The sequence below is a fragment of the Tachypleus tridentatus genome, chromosome 6 (assembly GCF_004210375.1).
Source record: "Tachypleus tridentatus isolate NWPU-2018 chromosome 6, ASM421037v1, whole genome shotgun sequence".
Lineage (NCBI taxonomy): Eukaryota > Metazoa > Arthropoda > Merostomata > Xiphosura > Limulidae > Tachypleus > Tachypleus tridentatus.
The window spans coordinates 49,470,428-49,485,197 of record NC_134830.1 but is presented as its reverse complement, the minus strand read 5'-3'; the positions used below and the strand labels follow the sequence as shown (position 1 = coordinate 49,485,197).

General features: G+C 36.5%; 2 protein-coding genes across 9 annotated transcripts in view; one reads left to right on the top strand and one right to left on the bottom strand.

Annotated features, from left to right (window-relative positions):
- Nucleotides 1-10,062, top strand: part of LOC143252448 (prostatic acid phosphatase-like) — a 28,239-nt gene extending 18,177 nt beyond the window's left edge. Inside the window, exons 8-11 of one of the 3 annotated variants that reach the window (XM_076504571.1) lie at nucleotides 5,152-5,237; nucleotides 6,099-6,390; nucleotides 7,068-7,173; nucleotides 9,699-10,062. In XM_076504571.1, the coding sequence (XP_076360686.1) occupies nucleotides 5,152-5,237; nucleotides 6,099-6,390; nucleotides 7,068-7,173; nucleotides 9,699-9,705 (491 nt within the window). In that variant the 3' untranslated portion in view covers nucleotides 9,706-10,062. The other 2 variants (XM_076504572.1, XM_076504570.1) reach the window with 2 other exon arrangements.
- The window catches only part of LOC143252447 (5'-AMP-activated protein kinase subunit gamma-1-like), a 90,583-nt gene continuing 83,878 nt past the window's right edge, over nucleotides 8,066-14,770 (bottom strand). For all 6 annotated transcript variants that reach the window (XM_076504563.1, XM_076504560.1, XM_076504568.1 and 3 more), the window contains one exon: nucleotides 8,066-8,145. In XM_076504563.1, coding sequence (XP_076360678.1) covers nucleotides 8,081-8,145 — 65 coding nt within the window. In that variant the 3' untranslated portion in view covers nucleotides 8,066-8,080. The remainder of the gene's footprint in view (nucleotides 8,146-14,770) is intronic.

The window sequence follows — 14,770 nt, the reverse complement described above, 5'->3', positions numbered from 1 at the left end:
TCATTTCATCTCGGACATATGCTGCTGCACTTCATTCCGCTACTATTGTGGGAGTGCAGACAATTCTATCTGTCCCTCCAAAAGAATCATTCTCAAACCAAATGAAAAGTCTTTTGACCTCCATGGTTAAAAGAATTGATGAATCAACTTCAATACCCATCTCTGTCTCTAACATACATTCCAGTGAATCCCAAGATCCACTTCTTTTGATTCCAGGTAGGGGAATTTCCTTAGTTACATCTTCTTCTCTCACCCTAAGATACAAAATGATCATTTGCTAGAATCCTCTTCCAACAGCAAAGACTTGCCCAATCGACCCAGGGCAGGATCCATGGAGGTCAACAGACATGGTCGTAAACAAGAGTTCTCTATCCAATTCGCCTACACACAAATAAAAATGACCACTTTGATACTGTGGAACGGTTGAGGTTTATGTTCTAATCTGGATGACATCAAAACACTGATTGCTTCCTACCATCCTGTATGTCTTTCCTTATAGGAAACATTTATGAAACCTGCTGATACAGTCACCTTTCAGCAGTTTTCTTTGTACAGAAATGTCAGGCTCTGTGATGGATGAGTGCATGGAGGGGTGGCACTGTTGATTGATCAGCATGTGCTCATCCTGTCTTTGCCATTTGATACACTCTTGGAGGCTGTTGCCATTCATGTTTCCTTAGGTTGTACCATCACTGTTTGTTAACTCTACCTGTCTCCTGGAGAGACATATGATCAATCAGCCCTTGATGCTCTCATTGAACAGTTGCTGTTTCTCTTTTTACTCCTGGGGGACTTTAATGGACATTTTCTCCTCTGGGGAGGTGTCGCTCTGTAGAGTGTATGCTCTCTGATCACAACCTTTTTCGTTTCAATAGCAGTTCTTATACTTATTTTCATGCACCAAGTCAGTCCTTTATTGCTATTATCTCTCGGTTTGCTCCCCTTTACTATTCTCCCACTTTTCATGGAAGGTTGACTGTAATCCATGAGGCAGTGATCATTTTCCCATAATTTGGAGAGAGACTTGCCGTGATTGATGCCAGTCATTCCACCCATGTGCCCCAGTTGAAGCTGGACCGAGCAAACTGACCTTCTTTCACTGCTCTCGCAGAACTTGATCCTGCCATTGTTTGTAACCCATCAGTAGACAACTGTGTGGCAGCAGTTACTGACTGTATTATACAGGTAGATGTTCAGTGCATTCCTAAAACCTTGACACGTTTTCCACAATATCCTCATCTGTGGTGGAATTCTGCCTGTCAATGGCATAGAAGGCTCAAAAATAGGCCTGGGATACTTTTCATAGGTATCCCACACTCTTGCACTGCATGGCTTTCCTGCAGGCCCATGCACATGTTCGGTGGGTAAGACTTCAAAGTCAGAAGGAATCTTGGATTAAGTTCACTACCAGCATATCTTCTACCACCAGTCTGAAGTCATATGGGACAAGATTCGAAAGTCAGTGGGCAACATAATTCTGTCCCTCTCTCGATTTTGCTCTCTGATGGCCAGGAAGCAGCTGATACCTTGAGCATTGCCAATACACTAGGTGAAAGCTCTTGCCAGGTATCTAACACTTCTGCTTCTTCCTCCACCTTCTTAGCCTCTATGACTGTAATTGTTCCTTTACACTGGTGGAACTCAAACTGGCAATACATTGGTCAGACCTGAGGATGTACACTACGAAATGCTGCACCATCTATCTCCTGTTTCTTTTGCTATTCTTCTGATTATTTTTAACTAGATCTGGCAGGAGAATGTTTTTCCTAATGCCTGACACCAGGCTATTGTCCTACCTTTCTCTAACCTAGGGAAGAATCCTAAGATTCCTTCAAACTACCATCCAATTGCTTTGACAAGCTGTTTCTGTAAGACCTTAGAGAAGATGTTTATATAGAAGAGCGAACAACGTTTCGACCTTCTTCGGTCATCGTCAGGTTCACAAAAAAAAGAGGTAACTGACCGGAAGCTGACCACATGTTTGAAAGGGGTTGTGTAACTGAGTGTCGGAATGTAGAGGGCGGTGTTAGATGTTTGAATATATAATTTTATTTATTTTATTATTTTAATATAGGTATAAAGGTGTTCCTTTATATTGTTTATTTTGGGTTTAAGTTGTTGTATAAGTAAGACTTCTTTAATTTTGCATTTGTTTGTTTGTTTTTTTATTTAGTATTTGAGTGTTTTCTATGGTTATGTTGTGTTTATTGGACTTGCAGTGTTCGAAAACGTGTGAAGGTGACTTTTTTATGTTCTTTGAATCTGGTTTCCATTTTTCTACTTGTTTCCCCAATATAGAAGTCGTGACAGTTATCACATTGTATTTTGTAAATAATGTTGGTGTGGTGTTTGTCAGTGTAGTTTTTACATAGTATAGACCTGTTTTGTGCCTGGTTTTTGAATAAATTTGGTATTAACTGGAATGTCATATTTTGTTACTAATTTTTGCCAAATGTTAGTTATTTGTGTGCTGATGTCAGGAATATATGGTATACAGCAGTATATGGTTTCGTGATTTTTTTTATTCGTTAGATATATTTACTTTAGTTGGTTGATTTTGCTTTCTGTCTAGGTGTGTGCATATAATGTTTTCTATGGTTTGTGGAGGAAACTTATTGATGTTGATGAAGTATTGTTTTATTATGTCTAATTCATCGTTAATTTTATCTGGTGAGCATAGTTTTATGGCTGTGTTTATTTGGTTTCTTAGTATGTTGAGTTTTTGTTTTGTTTCATGTGCTGAGTCCCAAGGAATGTATAGTCCAGTATGGGTGATTTTTCTCAACAAGTGGGTTTCTCGACATCACTTAGAGAAGATGGTTAATGCTTATCTTGTTTGGTTCCTCATATCAAATGAGACTCCTCTGGCCCACCCAGTGTGGGTTCTGATGACAGCACTCCACCATGGACCACCTGATTCAGCTTGAAACGTCAATCAGAGAAACCGTTTCTCAAATGACAACATCTTGTGTCAATATTCTTTGACATTAAGAAGGCTTATGATACAACATTGAGGTATTTTGCAAGACCTCAATCTGTATGGGTTACATGGCCATTTGCCCATTTTTATGAAACATTTTTTAATAGACAGGGGATTCCAAGTTCGTGTGGGTTTGACACTTTCCCATTCTTTTCTACAGGAACTTGAGTCCCTTACGGCTGTGTTTTGAGTGTTACACTTTTCAGTATAAAGATTATTGCCATCACTGAACAACTCCTTCTCACTGTTGCAAATGGGCTGTATGTTGACGACTTTCATATCTCATGTCAGTTGTCGAACATGAGGTGTATTGAACGGAAGCTACAGCCTGCCCTCATTCGATTACTGAAGTGGATCCAAGCAAACGGCTTTAACTTCTCTCTCTCTAAAACCGTCTGCATGCATTTTTGCTGCCAATGGGGTATTCACCCTGATCCTGAACTCCATATCAGTGAAGTTGTGCTACCTGTGGTCCCTGGGACTTATTTTTGACCATAAACTGACCTTTATACCATACTTAAAGCAGTTATGGGTCAAATGTACAAGAGTACTGAACATCCTCCATGTTCTCTCTTCCACCACTTGGGTAGCAGATCAATGTTCTGTGCTACAGACATATATCATGCTCTTATTTAGTTGAAACTTGACTATGGATCACTGGTTTATGGCTCTGCCAGGATCTTAACCTTAAAGATGCTGGACACCATTCATCATTGAGGACTTCAGCTATGCACTGGAGTTTTCTGCACTTCCCCAGTTCAGAGCTTATACATAGTCTCATGAACCTTCTTTGCACCTCCACTGCTTGCAACTGTCTTTACTATATGCTTCAAAACTTCATTCCTTACCAAAGTATACCACCTGGGATTGTGTTTTATGTCATCAGTGAAGTATACTTTTTCAGAACAGATGATCTGCCATTGCTCCTTTTGGTCTTCATATCCAGTCACAGTTGGATGAATTGAGTATATCCTTAGATAACATTGCAGTATCAACTGGTCAGTCAATCCCTCCATGGCTTCTTACAGTCCCCAAATGTAACCTATCTTTAAGTCATCTGAGAAAAGAAGACAATCCTGATTAGAAATACTGTCTGCTATTTGCTGAACATCTTTTGAACCATCCTTCCACTCCTATTTATACAGATCGTTCAAACTCATCTATCTGTGTGGGTTCTGTCGTAGTTTGTGGTGGTTCGGTGATTGTGCGCAGAATCCCCTCTACAGCTTCTCCAGTCACTGCTGAACTGTATGACATTTCCTTTGCCCTCGATCACATAGAAGCTAAGCAGTACTCAAATTGCACAATTTATACTGACTCACTTTGTTTTCTACTAGCCCTGGCATTGTTTCATGTTAGTTCGCACCCTGTTCTTGCCGATATCAAAAACGACTGGCCTATTTCTCTTTAACATCTACTTCTACCCAATATTTGTGGATACTGGGCCATGTTGGTATTTGCAGGAATGAGCTGACTGGCACTCTCACTGCTGTTCTGTACATGGAGTATGGTCCCTGGATTCAATGCTTATCTGCAGACCAGATGTAAATATTGGTTTAAACTTTATTTTACCTTAATTTCCTTTTATGAATTTTACTAAATTTACTAGATGTTTGTTGCAGTAGCCTAGTTGCATTGTGCCATACCACATCAAACCAACCAACCCCTCATTTGTTGCAAAGAGATGATTTATGAGAAAGTTTAATAATAAGTGGGATTTACTAATGATGATTATGAGAGCATAGGTTATCCATTGTCTATTTTTGTGATTAAGACAAGCAAATATAGTATCAACAATATTAAAATTAAATGAATAATTAGAAACCCTTAATTTGATGAGTTGATGTTAGATTAAGTTAAACAACCTTAACTAATAATGACAAATTGCATTAACATTTTGATTAGTTGGTTATTTTCAGCATATTTATTGGCATAAATGTACTTCTGCTTAAGTTGATCACCCAGGTGTAGTTTCCAACTGGTTCCTGTAGCTGAGTGCACTACAGTTCAATGAATTTTGTTCTTCACAAAAGTAATTAATTCTAAATATTTATTTTACCCATTTTCAGTTATACCATTAAATAGAAATGTGAAAGTTACAAAATGTGCTTAATGTGTTGATTTTAAATGTTTCCAAATTGTGTTTGTTTTTTCCCATGAATGGAAACCAGGCCTGCTGCTTAAAGACATGATTTCTAATATACAGAAGAAAATTAATGGAAGGTTGCCAAAACTAACAGTTTTCATGTATTCTTCAGTAAGTAATTTGTTTTACTGAGTACAGTTTGTTTTTTTAGAATTGAACATGTGGATTTTGTCTTCATGATAAAATTATAACAGATTTGTGTAAGTTGTCATTTTGTATGAACTTCATTGGTTGGCAAGGGGCTGGTACTAGTCTGGTCTGTCATTTTAAGAAACTTGCAGGTTAAATTAATATTACCACTTGAATGTTTCTAACTTGTCTTTATGCAGTTCATTAGTATTGTTAACATTTTTGTTTTACAAAATTCAGCATGAAGAACCCATGAATAAAATTGATTGAAATCTCACTAGTAATCAAGGAGATTAACTGCAGTGGTGGTGTTTTTGTTCCAAATGGATTACCTTAACCCTTTTGCAATGGGCTAGAGGTCAAAGGCTGTGTCATTGTATTTGTTTGCTTGCATTCAAACCTTCGTTGAGATATTTTGAGGTTATATCAATGAGTTTGGAATGAAACTCTAGATTATATAATTCAACCTTTTAAATTAAGAAATTAACTTGTATAAGATTAAACTAAATATTAAAAGAACACCTAAATATAGATTTTAGTGAGTCACATGGTATGTTGAATGCAGCACTGTTTAAAAGAAGATTATGTAGAATTTACATGTTTGAAACAAGTTCCATGTTCTTGGTCTTTGCCACTTTTCAAACTGACTCTGAAGAATTCCAATTACATAAAACAAATTCACTTAAACACATGTTAAGGCTTAAATTTTTTTAGAAGAATTATACCAGCTTAGTCAGATTTAAGTAAAACCTGTTCTTAAACTGTGTACTGTTAGATTGTTCATTTTTGTCAAAGCAATTTAAATTGAATAGGAACTGACAATTATTTCATTGCTGGCTTTAGCATGATACTCAAGTGTCATTGTTACTTCATGCTCTTGGTGTCTTCAATATGTTGGCTCCTCCTTACTGTGCTACTATTATCCTTGAACTACACAGAAATGGACAGCATAATCATACCATCAAAGTTCTTTACCTTAATGACACTAGCACTGAACCATACCTTTTAACACTTCCGGAGTGTCCACAACCTGAATGTCCAGTTGGTCACTTTATACATTTGACATCTAACCTTATACCACAGGACTGGGAAAAGGAGTGTGGTTTGACTGTTGAAGAAGTTGTGTCTAAAAATGGTAAGCTGTGAGTCACACATTTGTGTTCATGCATCTTCTAGTATATAGAGTTGGATGTCACCAAAAGCATCCTCTATTTGTTTTCTAAGAAATCAATACATAATTAACATACCAACCATTCTAGACCAGGTCTGCAGCTGAAGCTAAAGGCTAGAATATTGAAATAAAATTGCTAAGAGGTGCATCTTACAAAAGATAGAAAATAAAAGTTAAAAAGAACATCCACCTATCATGTTTTAATGGTTGAGGAAGAAAAGTTTTTTATTATAAGAGACTTGGATAACGGATTAAATCCACAGTTTAGGTTAGAATTAATCAACACTTGTCCTTAGAGACTCAGTTTGAGTAAATATAATTGTTTGACAATTTTTCCATTGCAGTATGTCCACATGGTGGTGGAAGAGTATCATTACATTCTAACCACTCTATGTACAATCACATTGCATCTGGACATGATCCAAATCTGTTTTTGAATATGTACCATTTAGTTTCTTCTGGACTTAATTCCAGAAATATCTGAATTTTGAAAGTATTTCCCATGGTGTAGATGAGTTGCCATACATTCTGATGTTGAAATTAAGTTTGTTTAGTAAATATTTTGTTATTCTAGTTCATTGAGTTTCTTACTTTTGGTACTGTGGTATAAGAGTATAATCCCAAGATTATTATCATTCCAGCTATGGCTGTAATTGGCCTTGGACTTGCAGCGTCTGTTCTACTGATTGTTTGTGGAGTCCTGATGTGGCAGCAGTGCCGACAGAGGGACACTAACAACCACTACCAGTTAGTGCCTACAGTCTGAATTTTTCTGTGATAGGAGAAACCATATTGCAAGACATGTCTAAAAGATTAAAGCTAAGCCTAAACAAATGTTGTGGATTTTTATTTTATTGCTCTGAGTGAAATTAAATATGTTTCTGTACACAGATCATTTCTGTCTGCTCTAACAAGATTTGTAATATTTTGTAATTAGAGCCAACCCTTAATAGGACAGAGCAAGGTGGAGGCAAGGCAATTAGATGTCACTAGTAGTTAACAGCTTTCCAATTCTTTATCACTATACCAGTGGGGAACAATTAAGTCTGCAGCTTTAAAGAACCAGTTTTCAGTACCCCTGGTGGTGCATAGATAGCCCAGGCTCTAGCTTTGTTTTGACCTTTAGTTATTTGCCTTTTTATAATACATCAATACTTTTTACTTGTTACCTAGTCTTCATCCCACATCTTCAGAGAAATATTGCTAGGTTGATTATCGTAGGAATTTAGGCCTGGGTCTTCTTCCTGGATGTCATTCATGTATTGCCTTATTTGAATGCTGTGCAGGCTTAGTTTTTTTTGCTAGGTCAATTGAGTGTTTATCTATGGCAGGAATGTAAAATGCTTTCAATGGATGAAGCATTGTTATTATGGTTTTATTATAAAGTCTTAAACTTAGTATTATTACTACTAAGCTTAGTACTTATTACTCAATCTCATATTTCAATTACGTTTGACTTCTATGCATAGGAGAAATAAATACTGAAGTTTAAGTTTTAAATATTTGTTATTAATATTTTACAATAAATATCTTTTGTTGAAAATTCACACACCTGTGTACATTGTGAAGAAAAAGTAATAGTTTATTCAGGAAAAAACTAAAACTACCTAAGAAGGATGAAGAAAAATTACCACTCCAATCTAACAATGCATAACTAGAACATTTGCTCAGACAGAAATTTAGACACAGCTGTGGTTGGTTCCCTAAGGGGAGAGGACTCTGAAAACAGGAAAGGTAAAGAACATTACACAAGAACAGAAACTATGAAACAATACAATCTGACACACCAAACCACTATAGATCTAATACAGAGGACACAAACATTCAGAGGGTGTTGCAAGTTGAGTTCCAAAACAGCAACAAAGTCAGAATTCAGGAGTGTGAAGATAACTTGCTAATACCAATCTTAACTACAGTTGTCCAGTGTGTGAGAGGAGAATGTAAATGGACCAATATAAGTTAGACCAATACTAAAATCCTTCTATATGAAAAAAAAAAATATTCAGCCTGACTGATAACACTGTCCAGCTCATGCAGAACTCAACAGCCCTAACAAAAATATTCACAATTAAGTTCAATGAGGGAAAGATCCTTATCACATGGATAACTGTTTCTGGCAGGAAGACCCAGGATTGAATTCCAACTGTTATCAACACAGACACAGTATGTTAATGACTTCCTAAACATGGCAGCAGATTAATTTGTAAATTATCCTGCATTTTGAGTGCTAGTTTTAAAAAATGTTAAGCAATTACTTATGAAATTTAGATGATCTTATAGGTTACCAACTCCATGACAACAATATTTAAGTGCCATTGCATTTTAAAGATATAAAATTTAACGAAAACAGCCTTGTAATGTTAATGGTTAGAGGTAGTAAATAGAAGTACAGCTAAAGATACAATTGTAAACTGAAGTTCTATATTCCTTCTGCTTACATTTCTTATAATAAAAAATATCTTGACCCATCCATTTCTGTAGTATGGAGATGAATTGAAGAAACTAAAAACTTACCCCATCTCAGTACATGCATGAGTATACAACTCTTAGGGTTTTATATAGAAGCCAATATGCTAATAGATAAAATACTTTAAGAACTGGAACGTTGTGTAATTTGGAAGTTCGAACCTGGTGCTCATTTAAATAAACATTAGTTTACAGACATATATATTTCAAAGTTGACAAAATTACAACACAAATGTTTAAGTGTAATGATGAAGCTAAAATATAGCTTATTTCTAGCTCTTAAATAGTTTGTGTAATTTAAACAAACTGAAGATCAGGGTACAGATGTATGAAGATATTAAGTAAAATCTTGTGTATCAGTTTAGGAAAATGTTTTCGTAGCTAATACTATGAAACTAAGAGTGGATTATTATATAAAAGTTTGCTTGTAAGCAAATTTACAGTGGTAATATTGTTACTTTATAACAACTGTGTATAGTGACTACATAACTATAGTTATATAGTCGCACAGATTAGTTTTAGATGTTTATCAGCAAGCAACTAAGCTGTGGTCATTGTGAGTAATAGTTAAGACGTTGGGATCTGTACAAGTACTTTTTTTCTAGGTTAAATTTTGACACTTGGTCCAGTAGAGCCTTCTGCAAGTGGATGTGCTCTAACAGTTGTGCCTCCAAGAAAAATAATGCATTCTAGAAAAGCTTAAGTCATATGTTTGAGATTCCTTCAAAATATTTGGTGGTTTGTGTATGACTTATCTGATTTATGAGCTATTATTAAAATGACTTATTTTCCTGTGTATATTGTAGATGCTGATTATTGGTGGCTACAGAAACTGGAAACATGCTTCAAGGAATTCAGTAAAAAGGAAAAATCACAAGGATTGAATTTTATTACAAGTCATAGTTAGTCATACGTGCAGTATGTTACTGGGTTACAAAGCATAAACCAATACTAACCATGTTTCAAAGGTGCATTAAACTAGTCTGTAATAAAGGATAAAATTAGGTTATAGTTTTAAAAACATACAAGGAATGTTTGTTAATGGATTGTAGATTTTTTTTCACAAACAGAAGTTCAATTGTGTATGTTTTTTTACATATCACATGGAGTAAATATCTGTTGTCTTATAGCAGTTATAAATAAAGAGCAAGTTAAAGTAGGATGTGGAAACAGGCACACATTTGTTAGATTTTAGCAAGGAAACTGCTGTTAGTGGAAATAGTTATTGTTAAATGTAGTGGAAAGATTGAAGCTAATTTCTGTAATAAAAAACTAATGTGCCAATAATGAATCAGGAAAATATAAAAGAAATGGAAAGTAAAAGATTTGTTTTGAAAAGGTTTAAATGAATGTTCTAGTTGCTTGTTCCAGGACATCAAGTAACTGAAGAGATTACAAGTTTGAAAAACTGCAAAATTCTTAGTGTTTATTAAACTTCCACATGTATGGCTCTCTCTCTCTCTCTGTGTGTATGTATGTATGTGTGTGTGTGTGTGGGGGGGGGGGGGTAAAAGGACTTCCATCATAGAGTCCCTTTCTGAAGGACAGAACTGATTAAAATGCCCAATTGCCAATTTAACAGGATATTATTATCCATCTTGTGATCAGTCTTGTATGTGGTGAAAATATGAATTACCAGATCGTAGAAAAATTTAGCAGAATTAATGACAGGTAAGCACATGGTAAACATTTATTAATCCTATTTAACCCTTTTGGTGCAGTTGGCAACCGCAGTCGACTTGAAGGCTCAGCATGGCAGGCAATCTTTATCTTTGTTGACAAGATGTAAACAACATCCCCCTCATGGCTAATTATCATAATCACAGGCCTGTAGACCCACTTGAGGCTAGAACCACATGTATTCATTCTTTACTTGGGATTCCCAGCAGGTATTTAAACTGGAGGTCACATGATTGTTTTCTAGCCTGTGTAGATCATACTGTTCATTGTTTTAGAAGACTCCTTCTGTGCATGTTTTTTTGATACTTGCAACATTGTTAGAATGCTAAAAGGAAAAGCTTATACCACTGAAGTAGTAATAGATATTTTTAATGATGAAGAGAGTGACAAAGTTTGAGCAAGATGATAGTGAAAGCTTACTTGTAACGGACAAGAGTGATAATGAAGACATTTATGGCCTGGAATCTGCCCCCCCTTTAGGTAAGGGCAGGGTGTAGTTAGGTGTAGGTGAAGTCATAACTTATTGCATAAACTGACTGACCAGGGCTAATTCTCTAAGTTTTCATATATTGTCAATAGGAAAATAAATATAACATACATACATACATGGAACGTCAGAAAAGTGCTATATCTCTATGTACAAGTTTGTTTTATTTTGTAGAAGCCCCTAGCACTTCCAGTGGTGTTGCTTGAGGATGATCAAGGAGTATATTCCCAGAGGTACAAAGAGAAGTCAGAGGAGAGGTAGAGCAGCTAGTATAGCACAGCTGTAAGCTGTCTCTGAAAGTGATAATGAACCTGAAGACCAAAACCAGGATCCAAATTTTCCAGGGCAATATTAGTGACACTGATGAGTTTGAATCTGACTGGTTGCCAGATTTTACCACTCCCACTGGAGTCCTGATTGATACAGCAAATTTCACTCCATTTCAGTATTTCAAACTTTTCTTTCCTGATGAAGCATTTGAGCTGATTTGTAATGAAATAAAGAGATGCTTTGCAGTATTTTGACTGCACCACTGAATTGCCATCTTACTCCCATTTTATGAAATGGATTGAGACTGATGTCAATGAACTCAAAGCATATGTTGCACTACAAATAACAATGGGGTTGTGCCAGAAACATGAACTGGAAGATTACTGTGGCTCTTTTTGACTAACTCGTATGCCATTTAGAGATAATGTCACAAGATCGTTACAAAAACCTGACATTTTTGCATTTTGCTAACAATAAGCATGCTCAGCCAAAGAATGGAGATCCAAATTATGATCCACTGTGGAAAATTTGGGATCTGATGAATCTATGAATCAAAATACCTTGTAGTATATATGCCCCACAACATAAGCTGTCCATTGATGAAAGTATCATCAAATTGAAAGGGAGAGTTCATTTCAAATAGTATTTACCATCAAAACCCACAAGATGGGGCAAACAATTTGCATTGTATGAAAGCAAATCTAGATATGTGTTGAAATTTATTACATATTGTGGGAAAACTACAATAGTCCCTGTGGCTGGATGCTCAGTCACAGAGACTATGTTTTAATCTACCGGAGGAGTTTTGGAATAAGGGACATAGTCTACATGGACAACTTTTATTCAAAAACTTAGAGATGAATGAAACTGGGGCTTGTGACACAGTTAAGGCTGGAAACACATGCCATCAGATATCCACCCTACATGATTGCATCTTAGCAAAGGAGATCTGCTGCTATTTATGCATGGTGGTAATATGGTAGCATGTGCTTGGCATAACACTCAATGTGTGCTTTTTTTTAAATTGACCATTTCTACAAATGGCACCACAGATAAAAGAATTTGATCTAGAGGAGAGCCTCGTGGATACAGAAAAGTGAGAAAACCACCGATTGCTGAAACATACAACACATGGAGTAGACATCATGGACCAGAAGCTGGGAACCTTTATGTATCCACACAAAGGTACCAAGTGGTATTTTACCATTGGCTTAGAGAAGCTCTTGTTAACATATATTGTGCAGACTGCAAGAGCAATGGTGAAAACCCTGTATCTCTAAGACTATTCAGAGAGCAGGTTATTCAAAATTTGCTGGAGGGATATGTCAGCAAATCCAAACAAAATGGAAGACAAAGTACTGATAAAGGTTGGCTCTTGGTGGAAAGACAGTATTGGACAATATGAGGACAAAAAACACAAACCTGATTGTACTCTTTGCAGTAATCGATGCACAGCTGTATGGAAAAGAAAGAAGACTATTTCTGCAAACAGTGCAATCTCCCCATGTGCTTTTTACCATGCCACAAGATATATCATAACCAAAAAGACTATCAACAGGCTGCTGCACAAATTGTATACAATTTATAATAAATTGTGCTTTACATGGCATTTTGTTGTGCATCAGGGCGTCTTCCCTTTATTCCTGTTATTCTTATGTATTGAATTTAACACATAGTATTGGGTACAATTACTGAACATTTCAGGGACTTTTGTTGAGTTATTGCCAAGATATCATGCTTTTAGTTTAGATATCATAATTAGTTGAAGTATCAAAAATATATATTCAGTGCCATGCCAAACATTAAAATTTTTTATTCAGTGCTGAAAGGGTTAAACTGACTCTGATGACTTGCTGAATGCCATTATGATGTACCAAGCATCACGTCTCATTTTGATACAGATGCTTTCTGTACATCTACAACTTCCAAGTGACCACACCACAATGCCAATAAGCTTTTATAGTGAGTGAGAACAGTACAGGTAGATGCACAAGTTTGCTTTCCTGGAAATGTGAAAGATAATCGTACACCCGTTGACAACTGTTACAGAGGATTGGGCAGCATGGAAGTTGCTCAACTCAGATTGGATTTAGTTAACCTAATAAGACAAGTTAGTCCTTTAACAAAATCCACCATTTGCAGGATACTACATGTGAATAAGGTACAACCAAATATTACAGACATGTATCATGCCTAGAGTACCAGGAATTGGAGGTTTGCAAGCTTAAGGAAAATAAAGATTGTTACAGGGAATCTGCAGCAGTGCCAAATTTGAGTTGTTAGCCATAACATTGCACAACAGTTTATGCTTCTTGAACACTGTTGGGTGTTCCTTAGATTTTTGGCTGCTGCTCACTAAAATCACATCCAAATTTGCCAATCACAGTTTCATTGAAATCTTCAGTTTTGTCTTATTTGTGTCAAAAAAATTTATTTCTGTAAGAGACTTATGAACAATTTTGTGCAGTCTGGTCATGAAATCAGGCCAGGTTCAAAGCTGTTCTGTGGAAGTATGCAGCCTGGAGCCAGCTTGACAGTATCAGCAGGCTACAAAAATGGCTTGCATACACAGATGCTGCTCATTGGATTAATCGACCTTAGTGTGTACATATTGTGTCAGAATAAAGCATTGCCTCAGTAGCACCATAACAAGTTAGATGTTCTAGAAGTTTTACAGCACAATTGGTGTCAGTCAATATGTCTTGTCAGTGTCTTAACAGCCACGATACATTCTGCTATATTTGTGGCGAGTATACACTTGTTCAGAGATGCTCAATGACTGCTTGTGTGAAGAAAGCATATCATCTGTACTTCGGCTGTAAACTTGGTGATCATGACCAGGAATGGGCACCTCATTTGTTGTGTGACATGTGTTGTCTGTCAGAGCTTGGCTCAGAGGCACTCGAAAGACAATGCCATTTGCTGTCCCAATGATATGGCGAGAACAGAGGACAATGTGACGGACTGTTACTTGTTTTTGGCAGAGAAACTAGACAAATTAGTCAAACAGAAGTCAATTGAATACCCTAATCTGCCTTCAGCAATGAGACCCGTGCCATATGACAGTCTTCCAATTTCGAAACCCCCAAAGGAATGGACCGTAGACAAACCAGATGAAGAAAGTGCAATGCAGGAAACTGGCAGTGACATTGATCTGGATTTTGAACCATGCTCCTCAGGAGGTCCACATGTCATAACAGTCAGAATTGAATCTGGTCAGAGATTTGGGTTTGTCAAAAACAAAAGCCAAATTGCTGGGTTTGAAACTGCAGGAATGGTGTTTGCTGTAACCAGGTACAAAGATTTGTTTTTCGAAGCTGCCAAGATAATATAACCAAATTCTTTGCACAAGTTGACAGTCTCTTTCTGTATTGATATTGAAGGATTGTTCTCTGCTTTGGGTTGTGACCATGACCTGCAAGAGTGTCATCTCTATTGATT